This window comes from Dipodomys merriami, unplaced genomic scaffold, assembly GCF_024711535.1.
Source record: "Dipodomys merriami isolate MVZ:Mamm:240054 unplaced genomic scaffold, mDipMer1.0.p SCAF_128, whole genome shotgun sequence".
Taxonomy (NCBI): Eukaryota; Metazoa; Chordata; class Mammalia; order Rodentia; family Heteromyidae; genus Dipodomys; species Dipodomys merriami.
Genome location: NW_027202582.1, coordinates 789,391 through 814,689, shown reverse-complemented (window position 1 = coordinate 814,689; position 25,299 = coordinate 789,391). Strand labels below are relative to the sequence as shown.

Below are 25,299 nucleotides of genomic sequence, written 5' to 3'. Positions count from 1 at the left end.
GGACCAGGGAATACTGGGCTCTGAAGGATTGATTCCCAACCTAGGCTGGCCCTGAGGGACAGACCTACATGTGTGCATGCATGGGTACAGAAGCCCATTGTGCTTGGCACAGCCAACAGACTTAGAGAAGATGAGTAAGACTGACTGCCAGGCATAACAGGGTTTGTTTTCCCTTGTCTGGAAGGGAAGCACACAGGTACTGAGGACCTAACTGCTGGTGGGACCCTACACTCCCTCTGGGTACCATTCTCAGCTCCTGTGTGGAAGTGAGAACCAGGCAGGAAGCAGGTGAGTTTTTGGAGACTTAAATAGACTTTATTGTTACTATAGTGCCCCCCACAGAACAGAGCCAATCAATACACATGATTCCAGGTGTCACCACGGGGCTATAGTGAAGTCATGATTGCAGAAGAGATGATGACATGATCCAAGAAAGGCCAGCCAGAAACTCAGGAGCCATGATCAGGATGGGCTGGCGAGGGTAGTCTAGTCCCAGGTTCCAGGAGTACAGCCCCCTTCACTCCCGCTTCTTGTAGCTTTCCAGGTTTGACAGGACCCAGCCCGAAGGCAGGAAGAAACATATGAAGCAGGAGGTGAGTGCAATGGCGACATCCTACACAGAGCACAAGAAAGGATTCCTTAGGGTAAGGATTGATTGCTCCAGGCACCTCAGTGACTTGGCAGTCCTCAGGCTCCAGAAAGCCTGGGTGCAGGCAGCTCATACCTGTAGTTTTAGCTACTAGAAAAGCTGAGGACTGAGGTTCAAAGCCAGCCGAGGAAGAAAAGTCCCTGACACTTTTATCTCCAGTTTACTAGCAAAAATGCTGGGTTAAGAGGGAATGGGAGGGGCTGGGAAGGTGGCTCAGTGGTAGAGCGCTTGCCTTGCATGCCAGAGGCTCTGGGTTCGATTCCTCAGCATCACATAAGCAAAAAGAAAAAAGCCGGAAGTGGCGCTGTGGCTCAAGTGGTAGAGCCTAGCCTTGAGCTGAAGAGCTGAGGGACAGTGTCCAGGCCCAGAGTTCAGGCCCCACGACAGGACCCCCCCCCCAAAAAAAAAAGAGGGAATGGGAATAGATGACACTATGAAAGGAAATGTACTTATTACCTGACATGTAAATGTAACCTCACTTTATATCACCTCTAAAATATCAAAAAAAAAAAAAAAAAAAGCAGGATTGAGTAGAAATATGGCTCAACTGGTAGAAGGCCAGCCTTGAGTGAAGGCTAAGGGACAGTAGCCAGGCCCTCAGTTCAGGTCCCAATATTGAAACACAAAGGAAAGAAAGCAACCTGAGCCCAGGCTCAGAGGTTAAGTGGGAGGTCTAACATACCCACTTTAAAGAAGCCCACATGGGTTGAGGTTCAATTCCAAGCAGTAAAAAATAGACCCACGGGGCTGGGAAGGTGGCTCAGTGGTAGAGTGTTTGCCTTGCAAGCATGAGGCCCTGGGTTCGATTCCTCAGCACCACGTAACCAGAAAGAGCCGGAAGTGGCGCTGTGGCTCAAGTGGTAGAGCGCTAGCCTTGAGCTGAAGAGCTGAGGGACAGCGCCCAGGCCCAGAGTTCTGGCCCCATGACCAGCAAAAAAAAAATAGACCCACTCTAAGCTACAAGGAAGGGACACAACAGATCCAATGACTAGATGTAAAAAGTCAGTTGTAAGCCAGGCACTGGTGGCTCAAACCTGTAATCCTAGCTACTCAGGAGGCTGAGATCTGATAATTGTGGTTCAAAGCTAGCCTGGGCAGGAACATTCATGAGACTCTTTATCTCCAATTAACCACCAGAATACCGCAAGTGGCACTGTGGCTCAAGTGGTAGAGCGCTCACCTTGAGCTGAAGAGCTCAGGGACAGTCCTCAGGCTGAGTTCAAGCCCCATGACCCCCCCAAAACAAGTCAAGTTGTATAACCTGGAGCAGGTGGCTAACGCCTGTCTGTAATCCTAACTTCTCAGTTGGTTAAGATCTGAGGATTTGGTTCAAAGCCAGCCTGGACAGGAAAGCCATTAGTCTCTTACTTCACTAATCAACCACCAAAAGTTCAAGTGGACTGTGGTTCAAATGGTAGAGTGCTAGCCTTGAACAGAGCAGCTCAAGGACAATGCCCAGGCCCTGAGTTCAAACCAGAGGACCTGCACACTCAAACAAAAAAGGTCAGTTGGGGGCTAGGAAGATGACTCAGTGGTAGAGTGCTTGCCTTGCATGCCAGAGGCTCTGGGTTCTATTCCTCAGCACCACATAAGCAGAAAAAGTCAGAAGTGGCACTGTGGCTCATGTGGCAGAGTGCTAGCCTTGAGCTGAAGAGCTGAGGGGCAGCCCCCAGGCCCAGAGCTCAGAACCCACAACTGGCTAAAAAAAAAAAAAAAAGGTCAGTTGTGGAGAGGGAGATGAGGGACAGAAAGGAGAGACAATCTGAATTAGGATCCGTGTAGAAATCGCAAGATGAGGGCTGGGAAGGTGGCTCAGTGGTAGAGTGTTTGCCTTGCATGCCTGAGGCCCTGGGTTCGATTCCTCAGCACCACATAAGCAAAAAGAAAAAAGCCAGAAGTGGTACTGTGGCTCAAGTGGTAGAGCGCTAGCCTTGAGCTGAAGAGCTGAGGGACAGTGCCCAGGCCCAGAGTTCAGGCCCCACAACCGACAAAAAAAAAAAAAAGTTGAGTCCTGGAAACCTCACAATCCAGCTACTCAATCTCTCCTCCCTTCTGCCTAAGACTTTTTCTTCCCCAGATTGCTCCTGCTGCCTCTCTGGCTCGATTCTGACGTCTGGCATTCTGATCCGAGTTTTGCCATTGAGGCACGTATAAAGCTGTCCTCGGAGATTAACGCTCCTGAATTTCTGGGAGTCCCAGAGGCTGGCCGGGGTCTTCTCGCCCCTCCCCAGTAACCGCCATTACAGCCGCTAACAATTGTCAGGCGCCCCCAACCCATGGAAGCTTAACGAGTCGGGGACCCCAAGGTCGGGCCCGAGATCGTGGGGCTTCGGGGGAGCCGACCGCCCGCTCGGGAAGGCCGCGGCCAGCCCGCGCCCTCTCCCGGCCTGCTGCTCACCAGGCTCCCGATCTGCTCCCGCGCCGGCCTGGAATGGACCTGGGCGCGCGGCACCACCAGCCGCCGGGCCGAGCCCGTGAGCCCCCTCAGCAGCAGCGGCGTCAGGACGGACATGACCGCACGACGAGACCCACCGCGGGCGCAGCGACCCAAGGTCAGAAAGGCAAAATGGCTACACGAGCCGGAAGTCCCGGAGCGGGGCCGGACCCGGAAATTTGCTGGAAGTGACATCAGGACGCTCGCCCCTACCCCTCTCTTGCAATGTTTTTGGCGCGTCCTTAAAACAGCCAATCAGTGCCGTCCTCCCGCCAATAGGCGGGGCTCAGCGGAGCCCTCCGACTACAACCTGCCTGGAGGACGGTCTATTTTCGTGAGTGACATTCTCGACCACCCAATCAGGACAGCACTCCATTCATACCCTTACATCTACTTAGAAATCCTTTGGGTACTACCCATCATTCCTGGGTTGGGCTGCCGAGCTGACTCCTAAGAGAACTCTTCAATTTCTGTGCAGTGGAGCTAGCTTCATTCCTTTATGTCTCCATCCCCCTCCTTCCCTTTGCTGTTTCTGGTACTGGAACAGATAGGGACCCTGTGGTTTTAGGATCCAAGTCCAAACTCCTGAGATTTCCCTATCAGTTCTAGTGACTGGTCCCCATACACCAAATAAACATGACCTTGATGGTGAAAGGCAGAGAAAGGAGATTACACAGCATCAACTGCTGCAAAAGAGCTGAAGCAAACACTTCAGGCGTTCAGCTATGTTCCCGGGTCAGAATGAGCTATAGGTTTAAGTAGACAAGAAAGGAGGATCAAAGAGGTATGTATGAACAGCCCCAGGTACATGTGGCCTGGCTGATCATCTCAGTCAGGTTCTCCCAGATTCTGGAAAAGCTATTGTGAGAAGCAATCTGGGTCTTCTAAGATGTGTACACTTGCCCCACATAATTGTGCAGCCTTATCATTTCAGGAATAGTTCTAATTTGTGGATATTTTCTCCTGAAAGTGATGCTGGTCCTCAGTCCTGGTCTTTATTTTTGGTCCTTAGGCATAAATTTGCTATTGATCAGCCCTGACTTTCCTGGGTTCCAAGGTGACTGCAAAGTGAATGACTTAGAAGAAGACATACAAAATAGGTACTGGAGCCAGGCGCAGTTGGCTCACGCCTGTAATCCTAGCTACTCAGGAGGCTGAGATCTGAGGATCACGGTTCAAAGCCAGCCCGGGCAGGAGAGACCGTGAGACTCCTATCTCCAATAAACCACCAGAAAACCGGAAGTGGCGCTGTAGCTCAAGTGGTAGAATGCTGGCCTTGAGCTGAAGAGCTGAGGGACAGCGCCCAGGCCCAGAGTTCAAGCCCCACGACCGACAAAAAAAAAAAAAATAGGTGCTGGGATGACAAGCTTTTCTGCTTTTAGTTAATTCACAGGCCCAAGGAAGCAGTCAGTGTTTCTCAGCCCAAGCAGCTTTAAGCACCTATTATAAAAACATTATCAGGGGCTGGGAAGGTGGCTCAGTGGTCGACGCTTGCCTTGCATGCATGAGGCCTGGGGTTCGATTCCTCAGCACCACATAAGCAAAAAGAAAAAAGCCAGAAGTGGCGCTATGGCTCAAGTGGTAGAGCGCTAGCCTTGAGCTGAAGAGCTGAGGGACAGCGCCCAGGCCCAGTTCAGGCTCCACGACCGGACCCCCCCCAAAAAAAAAAAATCATCAAAGCCAGGCACTGATGGCTTATGCCTGTAATCCTAGTTACTCTGGAGGCTGAAATCTGAGGATCATGGTTCAGACAGCCCAGACAGAAGTCAGTAAGACTTATTTTCAGTAAGCCACCACAAGACCAGAAGTGAAGCTATGGCCCAAGTGGTAAGAGTGCTACTAACCTTGAGCAGAAAAGGCTAAGGGAGGGCTGGGAAGGTGGCTCTAGTACTCTAGTAGTGTTTGCCTTGCATGCATGAGGCCCTGGGTTCGATTCCTCAGCACCACATAAGCAGAAAAAGCTGGAAGTGGTGCTTTGGCTCACTCAAGTGGTAGAGCACTCGCCTTGAGCTGAAGAGCTCAGGGACAGCACCCAGACCCAGAGTTCAGGACCCATGACTGACAAAAAGAAAAAAGAAACCGAAGAGAAACCGGGCACTGGTGGCTCACGCCTGTAATCCTAGCTACTCAAGAGACTCAGATCTGAGGATCGCCGTTCACAAGCCAGCCTGGGCAGGAAAGTCTGTGAGACTCTTATCTCCAATCAACCACCAGAAAATCAGAAGTGGCACTGGGCTCAAGTTGTAGACCACTCTCCTTGAGCTAAAGAGCTGAGGGACAGCGCCCAGGCCCAGAGTTCAAGCTCCATGACCAAAAAACCAAAACCAAAGAGGCTAAGGGATAGCATCCAGGCCGACTTCAAGCCTCAATCTTGGCATATACATAAACAGAAACAGTATATAGTTTTTCTTTAATAAAAAGTAAAAAGGGGGCTGGGAAGGTGGCTCAGTGGTAGAGTGCTTGCCTTGCATGCCTGAAGCCCTGGGTTCAATTCCTTAGCACTACATAAGCAAAAAGAAAAAAGTCAGAAGTGGTGCTGTGGCTCAAGTGGTAGAGTGCTAGCCTTGAGCTGAAGAGCTGAGGGACAGTGCCCAGGCCGAGTTTAGGCCCCACGACTGACCAAAAAAAAAAAAAAGTAAAAAGGACTGACTGGGAATATGGCTTAGTGGTAGAGTGCTTGCCTAGCATGCATGAAGCCCTGGATTTGATTCCTCAGTACCACATACACAAGGCCAGAAGTGGTGCTGTGGCTCAAGTGGTAGGGTGCTAGCCTTGAGCAGAGAGAGGCTCAGGGACAGTCCGCTGGGCTGAGCTCAAGCCCAAGGACTACCCACCCCCCCCCAAAAAAAAAGCACTGATACTGATAAAGCCTTGTTGTAAGCACTCTTGTGAGAGGCCTGGGTGGGGGTGGGGGGGGTCGGAGTTCTTGGGCATGGGTCGTGTGGTAGCCAGTGTGAGGCCTTGGATTCAATGCCTAGTACTTAAAACAAAAACAAAACTTCCCTTTCCCTATCCAGACCTTAACTTCCTCATCTGTAAAACAGGAGCATTAATGCAGAATCTAGCAAGAAAAAAATGAAGGGACTGGCTACCTTGGAAGATGAGCCAGGAAACCTAAGCAGGTGGTGATGGGGTGGCATGAGGACAAGGACAACACAGCAACCAACCAACCAGAGGAGTGTGTGCTCTTCCTTGGGGCACAGCTGTCAGCAGCTGTCAGGGGTGGAGCACGGGGGCAGCTGCTGCTCCTCTTGCAGGTGCAGCTGTCTGGCCTGGCTTCTCAAGGGGAATCCCCAACCCCTCGCCACAGGAAGCAGTGGGCTGGGACTTGGGAGTGCAGGAGGTGAACCTTTGTGCCTGCAGCCCGCAATAGCTGGTTGTGATGAAGATGAGCTTTGCTGTGAGACAGTGACTCTGGCTTGAGGAAGCCCAGGCCATTTCCCTCCACCATGGTCTCATACCTGGGTGTGACAAGGTCTGGCTGGACTCGGGGAGGTGGAACTGACCCCAGCTCTCCTGGCTCTCAGGAGTAGCGCAGGGGGTGAAAACTGGGACTAGGACAGTCTTCAAGGAACAAGGAACTTGGGGGGACAGAACTACGTCACTTGAGACACTGATGGCATGGTTAACCCAGCAGATTGCCTTTCTCTGGGCCTCAGATTCCCACCTCCAGATGAATCCCACCCACAGGACGACTGTTAATTTCACTCCTCACTGACACCACTGCTCTGCCAGAGATCCAACACCCCATGTGAGTGTGGGGCCCTGCTGGCCTCCCCTCAGCCTTCCAGCTTATGGAGAAGTTGAGTGGACCCCTCCCTTGTCCATTTGCAGCTTCTAAGCGCCAACTCACTCGCCCACTTCCTGTCTCTCCTCCCAGCCCTCTCTGGGGAGCCCTGCCTCTCTGGGAGCTGCACAGCTCCATCTGTCACACAACAGGAGGTCACTTCATACATTTCTTCCTGCCAGGCTTTGTCCTCTGGGAAGGGAGAGGACTTTCTAAGAGACAAAGAAAATTCTGAGTAACCTAGTAAATAAAAGGGAGGAAAGAAACACTACTCAATTCCCCCACAACACTACGATGTGAAATGCCAGGATGCAAAGCCGACATCCCTCAGGACATCTGTGACCTCTGCCCAGGACTGCTGGGAAATGGTACTGACACTTGTGGCTCCCACTTCTGGCTGCGTGCCCCAGACCCCAGAGGCTTTCTTCTCAGGAAGAAAGTATTGTGCTGTGGGGCCAGCACAGTACTTTCCAGGGCCTAGGACCAACACCTGCTGCCGTGCCACCCAATACCTAGAAGCCATCCCAACAGGGAACCAAGTGTTTTTTATTAGTGACATACAAATACAACTGATGTACAAAGGGATTGCCTTTCCCTCTGATATCCAGTGATAACAAAATGCTAAAGATATATATGTATATATCTCCCAACAAGTTTATCTTCCAAGTTGCCTCTAAAAAAAACAAAACAAAACAAAAAAAGCAGAGTTAAAAAAGAACCATATGTATGTCATATAAACACATATGACATCAACAACAACCCAAAACAGGGCGGCCTAAACAAGAAACAACAAAAGCCTGGTACCAAAGGCCTAGTTTGTCAAAACCAAGACCCACAATGGAGGAAGATGGAGCAATAGGCTCCACACCCATAGCAGTGACCTGCCTGCTGTGTGGCCAGCACCCTCGAGGGGCCCTTGGGATGTGGCCTACAGGGAACTGGCCATGCTACCAAATGCCCTATGGGAGGCTTGGCAGCAAGAGTCTCACTGGTAAGTACACACTGAGCTCACATCACATAGGTTTACACTGGGAATTCCTGGTGGTCCTCTGGAATGGAAGGCATCAGAAATGTATGACACATACTTATCTTCTGTCTTTTGTTGTTTGTGTGCTAGTCCTGGGGCTTGAACTCAGGGCCTGGGTGCTGTCTCTGAGCTTTCATGCTCAAGACTAGTACTCTACACTTGAGCCACAGCTCCACTTCCAGCTTTTTTGGTGGTTAACTGGAGACAAAGAGTCTCAGATTTTCCTGCTCAGACTAGCTTCACATCATGATTCTCCTATCTCAGTCTCCTGAGTAGCTAGATTACAGGCATGAGCGATCCGGTGCCCAGCTGATTTGTGTCTTTTGAGAGATCAGTGGAAGAACTTCCTCAACATGCTCCTGCTGTTTCATGATTCTTGGAAGGAGTCTACCAATCCCTTTCTAGCAACCACAGCTCTCCACAAGGTAAAATCCCCAGGAGCCAGCAGGTGAGGCAAAGGTAGACCTGTTCCAGTGTAAAGCTGCCAGGTCCCGTGCTGATCAGGCTGAGAGCAGCACAGTGCACTAGATGCAGAGGCCAGGCACAAGAGGTTCTGTGTGCCCAGCCCCTGTGTAAGCAAGGATCCGGGGAGAAGCAAGGGCTGTGGGGAGCCCTGCCAGGACAGACAGCCTGAGTCAGGGTAGAAGATGGGGGAGACTCTGAGGGCAGGAAGACCCACAGACCCCACGAGAGTAACTGCACAAGCGTGAGACTTCACCACACTCCCTGAGGGAGGCAGAACTCAAGGGTGTCGAAGCCAGGTGTCAAGTGCTTCTTCCTGGGGGAGGATTTGGTTTTCCTTCCTTGGCAGAGGAACAAGGCCTCGAGAGCAGGATGGGTGTAAGTTCTGAGCCCACACCTTCATGCTCGGAGAAGAGGGCCTTTCCTCTCTCTGCCACAGGATGATCCCAGAGAGGGAAAGCAGCTGTGAGTGCCACCGAAGGGCATTCCTGCTGTGGCCCGGCTGCGCCAAAAGAGCAGCACCAGTGCCTCAGTGAGGCGGTGAGGAGGGCAAGGCTGGGGAGCACAGGCAGAGGAGCCTGCTGCTGGCTGGGCTCTCTGAAGAAGAAGAGCTGGGGAGGAATGCCCCAGTTTCAGCAAGCTATAAGCACCAATAGGCGAGCAGAAAGAGCACAGCTGTACAAGGAATGTGGGGTCCTTCTGGGGGAAGACAAGGGCTCCCTGATGTTATTCCCCCTGGAGACTAAGAACAGAGGTGATTGGTGAGGCCAGAGGCAAGGCTGGAAGGCAATGGAGAGGACGGGCACACCTCTAGCTTTCCTCTAGAACAAAAAGCTCAAATCACTGTCATGAGATGAAGTGAAATTCAGAATGCAGCGAAGTCCAAAAGCCCAGAGAAGCAGTCGGCCCCATGGCGGCCCCCTCTTCCTGGTGTCTGACTGACAGGATGAAGGGACAGCCCCCCGCTAGACTTGGCTGTTCCCTTGAGATGACAGCACTCTGTGGAGTGGATCCCTAAGAACATGGCTAGCAGGTGCATCCTGCATCTTGGCAGGAGGGCTGAATGGCCTCTACCAAGGTGCTCAGTTCTCCAAGGACGCATCCCAAGCCCATGTCCACGCCAGATCTTCTGTGGGGACCAGCAGCCCTCAGAGCAGGCCTCCAGGAATGTCAAAGATGGGTATAAACATTCCATTTTTCTGAGTTGGGAGTGGGGACTGTCAGGAAACCAGCTGCATAGTAGGGGGGATGGGACTTGTGCTCCAGGGCCCAAGAGCCAAGTGACAGCCATTAGGCCAGGATGAACTGCGCAGTCGTCCTGCCAGCTCCTTCACAGTACGTCCTTGCAGCCCTTCCTGGCACTCTGCTCTTCCAGGAGAGCGGTGGCAGGTAGCTTGGACCACTGCTCCCCAGAGTCCTGTGCCCTTACGGAGCCGTCTGGCACAGGCAGGGCTGAAGAAGCCACAGCTGAGGTACCTGGCAAGTGGCATGGGACCAGGGGAGAAGGCAGGCCTCGGGAGATAGCATTTGTACTTGCTCGTGGCTCTGGGAGTTCAGTGGCAGCAGCCACCACAGTGACCACCTGCGTGGGAGTGCTGGCTGTCCCCGAACTTGGTCCTCCGGCTCAGGATCTCATAGGAGCAATCCTCCCCACAGCAACCAGACATGCTGGGGGAAGAGTCATCGATTTCAAATCTGCAAAGGAAACAGGAGAAAAGCGCTGGGTGCTGGCCACTGAACACCTGCTGGGACCCTTCAGATGCAGGGGGCTCATCTCCTCTCACCGAACTCAAACCCCACAGGCATGAGGATTAAGTAGGGACCAGGACCAGAAAAATGGCATCAGGACAGCACCTCCTACCACCCAGAAGGACCACACCAACACCAGCTCCTTACTGCAGCGCTTCTCTGAAGAACTGGTAGGCGCCATGATTGTGTTTAAATACTGTTAACATCACCTTCTTCATCTGTGTGCTGGAAGAAAGAGGAGCAATCGTTCCTTAGAAAGAGAAACACGAGTCCAGGCCTTTTCTTCCTCCTCTAGCCTGAGAGGCACTGACACCATGGCATGTAAGGGATCCTTGCCACTTCCTCAGTGGCACCAATCTGCAGGTACAGAGGTTAGCTCACACCAGGCACTCAAAAGATGCTCTGAGCTCTGCACCGGTGGCTCACCCCTGTAATCCTAGCTACACAGGAGGCTAAGATCTGAGGACTGAGGTTCAAAGCCCACCCAGGGAGAAAAGTCCCCATAAGACTCTTTACCTCCAATTAACCACCAGGAAATCAGAAGTGGCACTGTGACTCAAAGTGGTAGAGCACTAGCATTGAGCAAAAGAGCTCAAGGAGGGTTGGGAAGGTGGCTCAGTTGTAGATTGATTGCCTCGCATGCATGAATGAGGCCCTGGATTTGATTCCTCGACACCACATAAGCAGAAAAAGCTGGAAATAGCACTGTGGCTCCAGTGGTAGAGTGCTAGCCTTGAGCTGAAGAGCTCAGGGACAGTGCCCAGGCCCAGAGTTCAGGCCCCACACTGACAAAAAAAAAAAAAAAAAAAAAAAAAAAAAAAAAAGCCGGGCACTGGTGGCTCACGCCTATAATCCTAGCTACTCAGAAGGCTGAGATCTGAGGATCACGGTTCAAAACCAGCCTGGGCAGGAAAAGCCGGTGAGACTCTTATCTCCAATAAACCTCTAGAAAACTGGAAGTGGCACTGTAGCTCAAGCAGTAGAGCACTCACCTTGCGCTGAGGAGCACAGGGACAGCGCCCAAGCCCTGCCCAGAGTTCAAGCCCCACGAGCAACAACAACAAAAGATGCTCTTTGCACCCAGCATAAGGGCAAAGCTTGAGGTCATATGCCCTTCTCCCCTAGGATTCTTCCAATGAGGAAAAAAAAAATAAACAGTGAACTTGCTGAAGGCCAGTGGTTTACACCTGTAATCCTACCTACTCAGGAGACTGACATTTAATGGTTGAGGGTGTAGTCCAGCCCCAGGAGGGAAAGTCTGTAAGACTCTTATCTCCAATTAACCAGCAAAAGGTATAAAGTTACTGCCTAAAAAGAAATGTAGCTGGCCGGCGCAGGTGGCTCATACCTGTAATCCTAGCTACTCACGAGGCTGAGATCTGAGGATCACGGTTCAAAGCCAGCCCAGGGCAGGCAAGTCCATGAGACTCTTATCTCCAATAAACCACTAGAAAACCGGAAGTGGTGCTGTGGCTCAAGCGGCAGAGTGCTTGCCTTGAGCTGAAGAACTAAGGGACAGCACCCAAGCCCAGAGTTCAAGCCCCACAACCGACCAAAAAAAAAAAAAAAAAAAAAAAAAGAAATGTAGCTGGGTACCCAGTGGCTCATATCTGTAATCCTAGCTACTCAGGAGGCTGAGATCTGAGGATGGTAGTTCAAAGCCAACCCTGTCAGGAATGTCTGTGACTCTTTATCTCCAATACACTACTCAGAATAAGCAGAAGTGGCTCAAGTGGTAAAGCGCTAACCTTGAACAAAGGAAGTTCAGGGATAGTGCCCTGGCCCTGAGTTCAAGCCCCAGGACTGGCCAAAAAAAAAAAAAAAAAGAACAGGACTCCTTAAGGGTCCTACTGAGCAGCAGCTCTTTCCAGCTCTGCTCTAAGGGAGTCCTTCCTTACCTGTTGGCCATGAGCTGCAGGATCTGAATGAGGAACTTCCCCAGGCCTTTCCGCCGCACTTTGCTTTCCAATTGCACTTCGTAGCTGGGTGGAGAAAGCCAAGGGTGAATGTTCAGGTAACCTGTGAAGCTGTGGCAAGGCCCACCAGAGGACCCTGCAGCCATAGCAGCCCCTAGACCTAGAGGCCCACTGGGCTCTGCCACTTGGCCTCCCTCCCACAATACCCCACTCCAAGCTCTTACCAGTACAGGACTTCATCCCCACATTCCACATCAAATCGGAAGTGAGAAAAGGCAACAGGAACAGAACTGTTCTCCCAAGCAATGAGGTACCAGGCCCGGTCATCTGTCATTTCTTCCCGTTTCTCTCGGTCCTTCCAGCCCCATTCACTTTGCTCATACCTGGGAATTTGGGGAGCAATCAGGTCAGGATAAGACTAGGAGAAAATTTGGCTGGTGAGTAGACTACCCTCTAGCCAGGCCATGCTTACATGGTTTGCATATTTGTTTTGGTCAGGTCGAAGGCCCAATCCACAGTGGCAGGCTCCAGTCCAGATACTCGCTTACACTCAATGGAGACATTCAACCTGAGAACACAGGAGGGCATTAGCTGGTCAGGGGTCCAGTGTTCCAACCAGAGCCTAGGGCTTCTTCCTGAGAAGTCTGACAGAGAAAGGGAAACGTCCCTGTCTCAATCACTCTATCAGGGAAAGGTAAGTTTCTGACCCAACTAGGGAAGGTGCCGAGCATGTTGGGCCAAGATTAGCAACCACCACTGCACAGCCCACCCCTAAAACACAGGGATGGCTTCCTGCCTCCCAAGCCTCCCAGCACTGTCCACATCAGATTTAGCACCCACCCATCTCATCCATCTCAGCTACTTTTGTGCTCTTCTCTATGTTCCAACTTTTCTGTATTTTCTTATAAACACTCAGTCTTCGGGGCTGGGAAGGTGGCTCAGTGGTAGAGCGCTTGCCTTGCATGCCTGAGGCCCTGGGTTTGAATCCTCAGCACCACATAAGCAAAAAAGCCGGAAGTGGCGCTGTGGCTCAAGTGGTAGAGTGCTAGCCTTGAGCTGAAGAGCTGAGGGACAGTGCCCAGGCCCAGAGTTCAAGGCCCCACAACTGGACCCAAAAAAATAAAAAATAAAAAATAAAAAAAATAAACACTCAAGTCTTTTTTGTCTCTCTTCTTGCCCTTAGGCATTTTTTCCTGTTGCTTCCATTTCTGTACTATAGCTGGGCTCCCATGAGACCTCTTCCCTCTTAGCTACCAATCTTATTTTCAAAACCACATAGGTGACCTGGGGCCCTTCAAAATCGTAGCTTCACACAAGGACCCTAGGGACAACCCCAAAAACCCTGCCTGCCTCTCCCCTTTGACACTCAGTGGGTGATCTGAGCTCATTTAACAGCGGAGCAGTATTTAATGCACCACTCTGTTCCTAAAGTGAAAAACAAGAGATATCTGCTCTTAAGGAAATTTAAGTACAATAAAACTCCCCAGGGAGTCTAAAATCACATTCTCTACATAGGACCACATTCTGAAAAAGACTATATAGGCAGGGGCTGGTGTCTCACACCTGTCATCCTAGCTACTCAGGAGGCTGAGAGCTGAGGATCGCAGTTCAAAGCCAGCACAGGCGGTAAAGTCCATGAGACTCTTATCTCCAATTAACCACCAGAAAACCAGAAGTGGTGCCATGGCTCAAAGTGGTAGAGCACTAGCCTTGAGTGAAAAAGCTCAGGGACAGCACAGAAGCCGAGTTCAAACCACCATGGATAAAAAACAAACAAAAAACTAAGATATCACAGGATGGGGGTCTCTAAATCATGTCAAAGAATGTTAGAACAGGTACCAGTGGCTCACACTGTGATCTTAACCACTCAGGAAGCTAAGATCTGAGGATCCCGTTTCAAAGCCAACCTGGGCAGGAAAGTCCGTGAGACCCTTATTTCCCATTAACTACCAGAAAACTGGAAGTAGCACTGTGGCTCCAAGTGGTGGAGCACTAGCCTTTAGCTCAAGAGCTCAGGGACAGCACCCAGGCCCAGAGTTCAAGCCCCACAACCAGACCCAAAAAAAAAGAAAAGAAATGTTCTCATGGGCTGGGAACGTGGCTCAGTGGTAGAGTGCTTGCCTTGTATGCATGAGGTCCTGAGTTCGATTCCTCAGCACCACATAAGCAGAAAAAGCTGGAAGTGGTGCTTTGGCTCAAGTGGTAGAGCGCTAGCCTTGAGCTGAAGAGCTGAGGGACAGTGCCCAGGCCTAGAGTGCAGGCTCCATGACCAAAAAACAAAAACAAAAACAAAAAAGAAATGTTCTCATTACCCGACTTACGTAATTGTAACCCCTCTATACATCATCTTTACAATAAAAATGAGAAAAGGAAAAAAGAAATACCATATAAGACTCACCCATTCCGGTCATATTTCTTGAACACTGGGAATGCCTCCAGAGGATCTCCAAGCTGTGGAGGGAAACAGAAGCAGCTCAGATAGGCAGTTGCAAGAGCCGACCCTGTCCAAAAGCCCTGCTGCTCAGGCTGCCAGGGCCCAGGCTGGAGGTAACCCTCTCTCACAGCTGAGGCCTCTGTCAGCCTCCACTGGCCTCAGCTCTGAACTCACAGGGACAATGGAGGCTGGTGAGGAGGCCCAAGACAGTTACAGTAGATCCCTAACATGTGCTGAATGGGACGGGAGACTGAACGAGAGAACTGTATGCCATATTTGACATAACTGTATGACGTATTTGAGCTTTCCTTCTCAAAATGCAAATTCCCAGCTAAAGTTTCCCCAGCCTCTGTACAAGCAGTGAGGAGTCACTTTCCCTGGAATGCACCTTTAAGGGAGCACCAAAGTCAATTACTAGCCCACATTCAGCCTTAGGGCAAGGAGGCAGAGGCTGGGTGGGTAGTGTCACAAGTCTGCCACAGGGTGGCGCTGAAAGAAGTCAAATGAAAAACCCAGCTGAAGTTCCAGAAGGCAGGAAGGGGAAAGGAGAATCACCCTGTTGGCAGCGTCTACTTTGGCACACACAGCATCCATAGCTGCTCGCTCCTCCAACCGCTTCTGCTTCTTCTCCTTTGCTTTGCTGGACTTTCTCTGCAACAGGGAAAAGCAACACTGGCTGGAAGGGCTGGGCTTACAGAGCACTTGACATTCCCTCTGAAGAATTCAGGAAGCCCTGCATCCTTGCCTGCTGGCCCAGGCTGCCAGTGAGCACTTAGTGTGTGATCTAAGCAGGAACACTGGTTCCTCATCCTGAGCTCTTGGAGGTCACCAACCTTTCAGCCTCCATCACTGAGAGGCCCCAGCAATGGCCAACAATGCCTGCAGCGCAGAGCTGAGCCAGCAAGGATAGCTTCACCAACTGTAGGCCCGATTAGGGCAGCTTTCAGGAAGGAGGTGGCACCTTAGTTCCATCTGACTGTGTTCTGGCTGCAAGGGACAAAGACCCAGCCAGGCAGTCCTGCAGGAGCTGGATACTGGCTCTAAGCCAATACCAGGGTGCACAGATTAAAGAACTGGAAAAGCAGCTCTGCTCAGCCAAGGCAACAAGTGACAGGCACATTGCAGAGGCAAGGACAGAGTAGACAGGTGAACCAAGGGGTCCACCTCAGGACAGAGGAGCCACAGGTCCAGAAAGACCAAGTTGCAGGCCTGCAGGGGCAGGGGCAGGGACAGGGCAGAGGAAGGTCCTTGTACTGGGGGAAGGCACTAAGTTACTCACAACTGCATCTAGATCAGCTTTTATTTTGTTGGAGGCTAACCTGGGGTTCTTTTGGCTTCTGGTTAGAAGCTAAGCTAAGTAACCTAGGGAAAAAGCCAGGCTGGGTGTCTGACAGAATTCAACAAAGTGTCTTTGTATTCTCCATACCCAGAAAGTCCTAGGACAAGACACAGCCCTTCTCTGAGCCTCCTGACCTAAGTGAGGCCCCAATGCCATGGTGGTGTAAGCCCAAAGGGTTATTGTGACAAATGCCCAAGAAATGACAGTTCGGTGGCTCATGCCTATAATTCTAGCTACTCAGGAGGCTGAGCTCCAAGGACCTTGGTTCTAAGCTAGCTTGGGCAGACAAATCTGTGAGACTCCTATCTCCAAATAACAACAAAAAAAAAACGTGGCTCAAGTGGTACAGTGTCAGCCTTGTGCTGCTAAGCAATGCATGCAAGGCTCTGAGCACGCACACATTCAGTTCTTATTCTCCCTAGGAAGACCAGACAGCACAGGCAGGCAGAGATTCTGGTCCATACAGCCCAAGCTCCCAAAGTCATGGGGCAGCTGGCTCTGCTTTTACCAACAGTAAGTACTTCCTTTCCAGAGTTGACTGGACAGAGGACTGACAACCCTCAGTTATACCTGGCCCCAAAGAAGGGAACTCTGAACAATTAATATTTGCATGAGCTAAAAAAATCCAGCTGCTGGGAATATTTCTAAGAATAAATCCAAGCCAGGCTCGGGTGGCTCACGCCTTTAATCCTAGCTAGTCAGAGGCTGAGATCTGAGAATCAAGTTTCAAAGCCAGCCCAGGCAGGAAAGTCTGTGAAACTCTTATCTCCAATAAACTACCAGAAAACCAGAAGTGACGCTGTGGCTCAAGTGGTAGAGCACTAGCCTTGAGCTGAAGAGTTGAGGGACAGTGCCCAGGCCAAATTCAAGCTTCATGACCAACTAAAAGAAAAAATAATAAATCCAGCCTAAATGTTCTAAAAAATGACATTCCTACCTCAAGCAACCAGAGGCAAAGAGTTCAGATATTGAGAACTCACAAGGCTGGACACCTGTAGCTCACACATGTAATCCTAGGAGACTGAGATCTGAGGATTGCGGCTCAAAGCCAGCCTGGGCAGAAAAGTCCATGAGACTTTTATCTCCAATTAACTACCAAAGTGCTGGAAATGGTACTGTGGATCAGAATGATAAGAGTACTTGAGCACAAAAGCTCAGGGACAGTGTCCAGGCCGATTTCAAGCTCCAGAAGGGGCACCAAAAAATAGAACTTTCAGGGGTTAGTTGATCTTTTTTTTTTTTTTTTTTTTTTGTCGGTCGTGGGGCTTGAACTCTGGGCCTGGGCGCTGTCCCTCAGCTCTTCAGCTCAAGGCGAGCGCTCTACCACTTGAGCTACAGCGCCACTTCCGGTTTTCTGGTGGTTTATTGGAGATAGGAGTCTCACGGTCTCTCCTGCCCGGGCTGGCTTTGAACCGCGATCCTCAGATCTCAGCCTCCTGAGTAGCTAGGATTACAGGCGTGAGCCACCAGCGCCCGGCTATGGGTTAGTTGATCTTAAGAGACAAAACTACCTGCACCAGCTAGTAAGCATCCTCTAGCTAAGTGGGGTGCTAGAAGCCAGGCTGGATCCTATTTCTCACCTCCCTAGAGGAGGTGTCAAACAAGAGAACACACTGTCTTCAGAGGCTCTGATCTAGACAGCAGGTTTGTTTTCTCTGGGAATTTAGGTTTCAAGACAACACTGAGAGATTGCTCACAAAATTGTTCTCTGGGCTGGGAATGTGTCTTAGTGGTACAGTACTTGCCTAGCATACATGAAGCCCAGGGTTTGATTCCTCAGTACCATAGAAACAGAAAAGGCCAAGTAACTCAAGTGGTAGAGTGCTAGCCTCAAGCAAAAGAAGCTCAGGGACAGTGTCTCCAGACCCTGAGTTCAAACCCCAGGACTGGCAAAAAAAAAAAAAAAAAAAAAAAAATTGTTCTCACAAACACTGTGTGGTTCAGTTCTCAGAGCAGAAATTATCTCCTTCCTTTACACTTTAGGAAACAGAGGCTCAAAAGGATGATACAACTCATGCAGAGTTCCCCCGCACTGTAAGTAGCCAAGAGAAGAAAGAAGCAAGTGTGTGTTCCACCAGCCTGCTGTCTCCAGTGGGCGAACCCTGCTTTAGCATGCTGCTGAATTTCCACTGGGTCACCAAAGACCTCCTCACAGCCTGCCAAGCTAGAGGTCCCAGAAGCCTCAGGACAACCATCCAGCAACTCACTTGTTATTGTCCACATACCTGGTAACCACTTGCCACGACAGTGCCACCCCAGCCTCCACACTGAGGAAGAGGTGGGGGAAAGAAAAACCCCACAGAGAAAAATTCATGGGCTGCCAGGTTCCAGAGGCTCACACCTGTGATCCTAGCTACTCAAAATGCTGACATCTAAGGATGCAGTTCAAAGCCAGTGGGGCAGAAAAGTCCCAGTGAGACTCTTACCTCTTACTCCAACTAACCACTCAAAAACAGGAAGTAGAGCTGTGACTCAAAGTGGTAGAGTGTTAGCCTTGAGCAAAAGAGCTCAAGGACAGTGCCCAGACCCTGAGTTCAAGCCCCACAACCAACGAGAAAGCGAGAGAGCCAGAGAGGGAGAGAATGAGAGAGCGAGAGACAGAGACAGAGAGGTAGAACAAGAAGACAGGACAATGCCCTTCCTGCCACCCCATGAAGCTATGGCTGCAAATGCTGGCCACACACCTGCGGGAACAGTCAGCACCTAGCACAACTCCATGGTAGCTGTAAGCCCTGGCCCTCTCTGGGTGCCTCTCTCTCTCAACAATGAGCAGAAAGACTGAAGGTGTTTCAAAGCCAGTGTGACTCCCACGACCCAGAAAGCAATGGAAAACTGGATTCTGGCTATAGCACCTCATCTCTAGGCTGAAGCAAGCAAACCTAAGCACAAGCAGGAGGGCCAATCCCAGCCTCCAGATTTACAGGCTCATTCCTACAGAGGAACTGGCAAGCCAAGTAAGCCGCAGTGAGGCCTTGGGGCTGCCATGGCTGGGATAAAGATAATAAAAGCAAGCGCCCCTTAAGTCTTCCCCTGCCAGCATGCAGGGTGGAGAGGTAAGGAGGAGGCTGTGCAGGCTGGGCTGCTCCCTCTACCAGAAAGAGTGGTCCCCTGCTGCTCCAATTAACCTCACTCAGCTTGGTGGAGGTAAGGCTGTCCTGCAGGGACATGGGGGAAACTCTTCTAATTAAAATGGGAAATAAGCACAGAGAACAATAAAGCTCATTGTGGCTAAGTGTCATTCCCCAGGGAGCTTTATATAATAAAGTGTGGGCTTTTCACTCAAGAGACCTGAATTTGAGTTAGGTCTTTCACTTAATAGCTCTGTGACTTTAGGCAAGTGACTTAAATTCTATCTCATCCAGTTACTCAGTTTCTCTGAACCTCAGTTTGCTTATCCATAAAATGGGACTAATATGTCAGGCATTGGTGGCTCACAACTGTAATCCTAATTACTCAGGAGACAAGAGAGATCTGAGGGTCACTGTTCAAAATCACCTCAAGCATGAAAGTCTGTGACAGTCTTGTCTCCAATGAACTACCAATTAACTATCTCCAATTAAAAAGCCAAAAGTGGAGCTGTGGCTCAAGCAGTAGAATGCTAGCCTTAAGCCAAAAAGTTCAGGGATAGTGCCCTGGTCCTAAGTCTAGGATTAGAACACTGCCCCCCTCCAAAAAAGAGGACTAAAATACTTATATGAATAATCATACTCTAAAGATTGTTAAGGACAAAAATCTTAAAATGTACTAGACATAAAAAACATTACTGTAAATTCATTTTTTTGTTTGTTTTTGCAATGCTGGTGTTCAACCAAACTTACTAGGCAAGCACTCTACTACAGTTCCAACTCCACCCTAGAAATGGCTTTTGTTTATAAGGATACACTAATGTCAAACCCTCTGCCAGTGCTTTCTTAAAGATGATCTGCTTTAATCTTTCCAAAACCAGTAAGATGTACACACCCACATTTTCAATGAAAACTCCGAAGTACAGAAGGCCACTTGTCAGTCTCAGAGCCAGCAGGCAGAAAAGGTCTTCCTACACCCCACCCCCACCCCATCCCACACTTCCAAGGCATCACTCTCCCTTAGCATTTTTTTGCACTCTACAACTTGAGCCACAGCTCCACTTCTGGCTTTCTGGTGGTTAATTGAAAATAAGATTCCTGACTAAGCCTGTTGCCGGTGGCTCACGCCTGTAATCCTAGCTACTCAGAAGGCTGAGATCTGAGGATCGAGGTTCAAAGCCAGACCAGACAGGAAAGTCCCTGAAACTTTTATCTCCAATAAACACTCAGAAAACTGGAAGTGGCGCTGTGGCTCAAGCGGTAGAGTGCTTGCCTTGAGCAGAAGAGCTGAGGAACAGCGCTCAGGCCCAGAGTTCAAGCCCCATAACTGACAAAAAAAAAAAAAAAAAAAAAAAGATTCCTGACTAAACTTCCTTTAAATCGTGAAGTAGCTACCTGAATAGCTAGGAAAACAGGCTTAATTCACCGGCACAAGACTCCATAAAGTGTTTTTGATAAATGCTATTTTCTTTTGCACTGCAAAACTCCTCTCTATTTTTTTTTTTTTGTCAAAGCAGTAATTCTACACAGTGGAATTAAGTCTATATGTCTGTTAGGGTCTCAAACAGAAGTGAAAAAAAAAAAAAAAACAGATATGACCAAGCACTGGTGGCTCATGCCTGTAATCCTCAGGAGGCTGAGAACTAAGGATTGCAGGCAGGAAAGGCCATGAGACTTACTTTCCAATTAACCACCAGAAAACCCCATTACTGTGGCTCAAAGTGATAGAGCACGGAAGTGGCTCTGTGGCTCAAGTAGTAGAGCACTAGCCTTGAGCCGAAGAGCCAAGGCCCAGAGTTCAAGCTGAAGTGTTCAGGCCCAGAGGTCAAGCCCCATGACAAACAAACAAACAAACAAACAAGAAAGAAATGCTTTCTATTCACGCCTGTAATTCTAGCTATTCAGGAGACTGATATCTGAAGAACAAGGTTCAAAGCCAGTCCAGGCAGAAAAGTATGTGAGACTCATCTCCAATAAACCACCAGAAAACCGAAGTGTGCAGCCTTGAGCTGAAGAACTGAGGGACAGCGCCCAGGCCCAAAGTTCAAGCCCCATGACCGACCAAAGTTTTAAGAAATAGCGGTAGAGCACTAGCCTTGAGCAAAAAGACCTCAGGGACAGTGTTTTAGGCCCTGAATTCTGGACAAAAACAAACAAAAAGGGCTAGGAAGCTTGGCGCTGGTGATGAATGCCTGTAATCCTAGCTACTCAGGAAGCTGAGATCTGAGGATCCTGGTTCAAAGCTAGCCCAGGCAGGAAGGTCCTTGACTCTTATCTCTAATTAACCACCAGAAAACTAGAAGTGGCGCTGTGGCTCAAGTGGTAGAGCACTAGCCTTGAGCTGAAGACCTTAGGGATGGTGCCCAGGCCCAGAGTTCAAGCCCCACAACTGACCAAAAAAAAGGGGGGGGCTAGGAATGTGGTTCAGTGGTAGAGCACTTGCCTTGCATGCCAGAGGCCCTGGGTTCGATTCCTCAGCACCACATAAGCAAAAAGAAAAAAGCCGGAAGTGGCGCTGTGACTCAAGTGGTAGAGCACTAGCCTTGAGCTGAAGAGCTGAGGGACAGCACCCAGGCCCAGAGTTCAGGCCCCACGACCAGACCCAAAAAAAAAAAAAAACAAAAAAAAAAAAGAGTGTTTGTCTAGCATGCATGAAGCAGCCCTGGGTTTCATTCCTCAGTACCACATAAACAGAAAAGGCCTGAAGTGGTGCAGTGGCTCAAATGGCAGAGCACTAGCCTTGAGCAAAAAGAAGCTCTGGGACAGAGCCCAGCCTTGATCAAGCCCCGGAACTGGCAAAAAAGAAAAAAGAAAAAAAAGAAAAGAAAACAGAAAACAGAAATGGAGGGAGGCACCTTCTAAAAAAGGAATATGACATTGCTCAGATTTCCAGTATCATGCCTCTAGTCTAGTGTTTGGGATATAGAAAAGAACCTATTTTCAGTGGAGTGAGATACAAACAGCAGCTGGGGCAAAAGTTCTTTGAAGAGAAGGCACCCATCTGACACCACTCTCTCAGCCTGACATCAGAGCCTCTCTACTAGAAATGATAACTTCCCACTACCCAACTGAGGCATCCATAACCCCACTGATGAGGAATGAGGGCAATGAGAGGATCAAGATCTGACTCAGGGAGAATGAAAATCTCTCCACTGGTAGAAGAGGCCATTCAGAGGAACACATCTGTATAGTGCATGAGTGATGAGATGGGGTCTTGGGCTGGGAAGGTGGCTCAGTGTAGAGCGCTGGCCTCGCATGCATGAAGCCCTGCGTTAGGTTCTTCAGTACCATATAAAGAGAAAAAAAAAAACCCACATTTGCCAAGATGGGCCTAGTGGAAGCACATTTCGTGGTACCTCTGGGCCCTGCTGACAGCTCACCTGATGAGGAAATTATTGAACATGTTATGCTTCTTATCAGTGTGCAGTGACTGAGTCTGGGTAGAGGATTAGAGTGACATAAATTCATTACTTAGTCACAACAACCCAGGGGGCCTGACATCTTTGACTAAAATCATATGCAAAAGGTGCTGGGCATTGGTGGCTCATGCCTATAATCCTAGCTACTCAGGAGGCTGAGATCTGAGGATCATGGTTCAAAGCCAGTCCAGGCAAGAAAGTTGTTGAGACTCTTTTCTCCAATTAGCCACCTGAAAACTGGAAGTGGGGTTGTGGCTCAAAGTGGGACAGCATTAGCCTTGAGCAAAAAAACACAGGGACAACAACCAGGCCCTGAGTTGAAGCCCCACAACTGACAAAAAGAAAAAAAAAGAAAAAAAGAAAGTAAGTTTCTAAACTTGATTTTCTACATATGAAGGACATAGTACCCAAATTTTCTGGTTGAAACATGACATGTTTGTTTCAGAGATTGAACTCAAGGCTTGGAATATGCTAAGCACATGCCCTACCACTGAGCTATACTTCTAGACTTTGTTCTACCATGGATTATCTCAAGTGTTTTAACTCAGGTTGGGCAACTATTTTTGTCTAGTAAGTTGATTTGTTCAGTCACTAAATTTTTTAGTAAAAGGGGGAAAAAAATCTAGGTTAGAAACAGCTGGGACAAACCCAGTGTATTAAAAATAGCACAGATCTATTTTGGATCACTAAAGTGAAGGCTGACAATACAGGCAAAAATAATGGGCACCGGGGCTGGGAAGGTGGCTCAGTGGTAGAGCGCATGCCTTGCATGCCAGAGGCCCTGGGTTCGATTCCTCAGCACCATATAAGCAAAAAGAAAAAAGCCGGAAGTGGCACTGTGGCTCAAGTGGTAGAGCACTAGCCTTGAGCTGAAGAGCTGAGGGACAGCGCCCAGGCCCAGAGTTCAGGTCCCATGACCGGACCCAAAAAAAATTAAAAAAAAAAAAATAATGGGCACCTAAGAGGCTACAGACATCCACTATCTCATTAATCTTCACTCTTGTCCTAAAGGACAGGTATCATCCTTATGGGTGAGAACATGAAAATTTGGATGGAAGAATTACTCAAGTGGTAAAGCACTTAGTGAGCAAAACAATAGACCTGAGTTCAACCCCCAGTACTGATTTAAAAAAAAATTTTTTAAGAAACAAAAATCCAGAAAGGCTATAACAGTGACACACCGATTTGTTGGGAGCTGGTGAAGACAAGGTAGCTTTTAAGTTAAAGGGGGTGGAAGGCGGGTGTCAGTGGTTTACACCTGTAATCCTAGCTACTGAGACTCCCAGTTCCATCAGGCTGAGCAAATCCAAGACTCCTATTTCCAATTAGTTATAAAAAGCGGAAAGTGGGGGTGTGGCTTAGTGGTAGAAGGCCAGCCTAGAGCAAAAATGCCAAAGAGGGGCCCAAGCTCCTGAGTTCGCGCCCTAGAACCAGCACGGAGAATACGTAGTTAAGTAAGTTGTTGCCCATAAGTACTAACAAGCCAGGACCAGGGAAAGGCAATTATCTTTTTTTTAGCAGTGACCAGTGCTTCTCCGCTGGGACTCAGTCATTCCAGCAAAGGACACTAAAATTAAACGCTCGTTCCCACGGCCGGCACCAAACAGGTGGTCGGTATCCACCTAAGCTGGGGGGCCACGACCGGTGGCCCCGGCCCTCCCGCCCAGCTGTACAGCTGGGAGGAACTTCTAGGAAGGGACGCTCCCCGGGGCCGGGGCCGGGGCCGGGGCGGGGGCGGGGGCGGGGGTTCCGGAGGGCAGGGCGCCGCGCCAGGCGGACGCTCCCCGGGAACCCAGCGCGGCCCACCGCGACCCGCCGAGCCGCGAGGAGGGGTCTTGGCGCCCCCGCCGCGGCGGTGTGACCTTGGCCTCGCGCCTTCCTGGCTCTCGGCCTCGGTTCCCTCCGAGCCCGCGTTGGCTCGGCCGCGGGAAGCCGCGGGATGGTGACAGCCGGGGGACGGGTGACCCCGGCAGCGGCGGGGTCACGTCGAGGACTGCGCGGGAGCGGGGAGGCGGGGAGGCCCGGGACGCATCCCGGAGGCAGGAAGGGGCGGCGGGACACGAGGGGCGGGGGACGCCGGGGGGAGGCGCCGCGGAGGAGGCTCCCCGGGGGTTCCGGGGTTAGGCCGAACGTGGGGTCCCTAAGAATGGGGGAGTCGGGTCATGTGGGGGCTGGGGGTCACGTGAGGTCGGAGGGGGTCGGGGTCACGTGAGGGGGCTCAAGGAACAATGGGGGAGAGGGGGAAGAGGGTAACGGGAAGCACCTCTGGACCTCTCGCTTCCTTTCCCTGCCTCACTCACCCCCATGGCGGCGGCGGCGACCCTCGGCTCCTCTTCAGCTCACCCGCCGGCAGGGAGGCGGCAACGGCGGCACCGGCAGCAGCGACTCTGAAGCGGCGGGCCCCACACAGCGCATGCGCCTCGCGGGCTCCCCGCGCGTCCTGGCGAGCACTGCGCCGGCGCAAAACCGGGCAGCGGGCGGAGAGGGGCGGAGAGTGCAAGCGGGGAGAAAGCGCGCAGGTGGAGCGCTCCCGGAGCGGACAGAGGGTCTCGGACCAGAAAGGCGGGAGGCCCTGACGAGCGTCGCGCAGAGAATGACGTCTCAGGCCTGGCCACGCCCCCTCCCTAACCAGGCTGCGTCTGTAGCTATGGTAACGGTCGCGCCGCGCTCGCGCCCCAGCCGGAGGCGGCTCCCGGCTGGGCAGCCGGTGGGTGGCCGCGCGGCCTCCCCGCCCAGCGCGCCTGCAGCCACCTTCCCCGACGACGAATGGCGACGAGAACTCTGGAACACCGGCTCCTCCGGAGTCCTCACGGGCGCCGAGAGTCTCTGGAAGGGTTTGGAGATTTTGACTTTGGGAATTCCTTTTCTTCCGCGGAGCCGCCGAAGAAAGGGGGGCGGGGTCGGATCAAAGGCACCCCAAGCCGAGTCCGGCCGCGGCCCCTCACCGTCCCGTCAGCGCACGAGCCCTGCCCAGCGCCGCGCCGAGCGCAGCCCACGGCCCTCGCCTCCCAGACTCCG

At 50.8% G+C, this 25,299-nt stretch overlaps 2 protein-coding genes and 1 long non-coding RNA gene across 3 annotated transcripts; 1 reads left to right on the top strand and 2 right to left on the bottom strand.

Annotated features, from left to right (window-relative positions):
• Nucleotides 1–293: 293 nt before the first annotated feature.
• Cox8a (cytochrome c oxidase subunit 8A) lies at nt 294–3,293 on the bottom strand. The gene is made up of 2 exons (XM_070017955.1): nt 3,048–3,293; nt 294–613 (listed from the first exon to the last, which is right to left on the bottom strand). The coding sequence occupies exons 1-2, from the start codon at nt 3,276–3,278 to the stop codon at nt 518–520; spliced, it is 327 nt and encodes a 108-aa protein (XP_069874056.1). The 5' UTR covers nt 3,279–3,293; the 3' UTR covers nt 294–517.
• Nucleotides 556–3,216, top strand: LOC138824249 (uncharacterized). The gene is made up of 2 exons (XR_011371053.1): nt 556–644; nt 2,727–3,216. It is a non-coding gene; the product is annotated as an uncharacterized lncRNA (long non-coding RNA).
• A 4,103-nt stretch (nt 3,294–7,396) lies between the features above and the next one.
• Nucleotides 7,397–24,825, bottom strand: LOC138824244 (N-alpha-acetyltransferase 40). The gene is made up of 8 exons (XM_070017949.1): nt 24,582–24,825; nt 15,014–15,109; nt 14,423–14,475; nt 12,497–12,592; nt 12,249–12,407; nt 12,007–12,090; nt 10,256–10,333; nt 7,397–10,054 (listed from the first exon to the last, which is right to left on the bottom strand). Exons 1-8 carry the CDS (start codon nt 24,585–24,587, stop codon nt 9,913–9,915), a joined length of 714 nt encoding a protein of 237 aa, XP_069874050.1. The 5' UTR covers nt 24,588–24,825; the 3' UTR covers nt 7,397–9,912.
• Nucleotides 24,826–25,299: the final 474 nt, after the last annotated feature.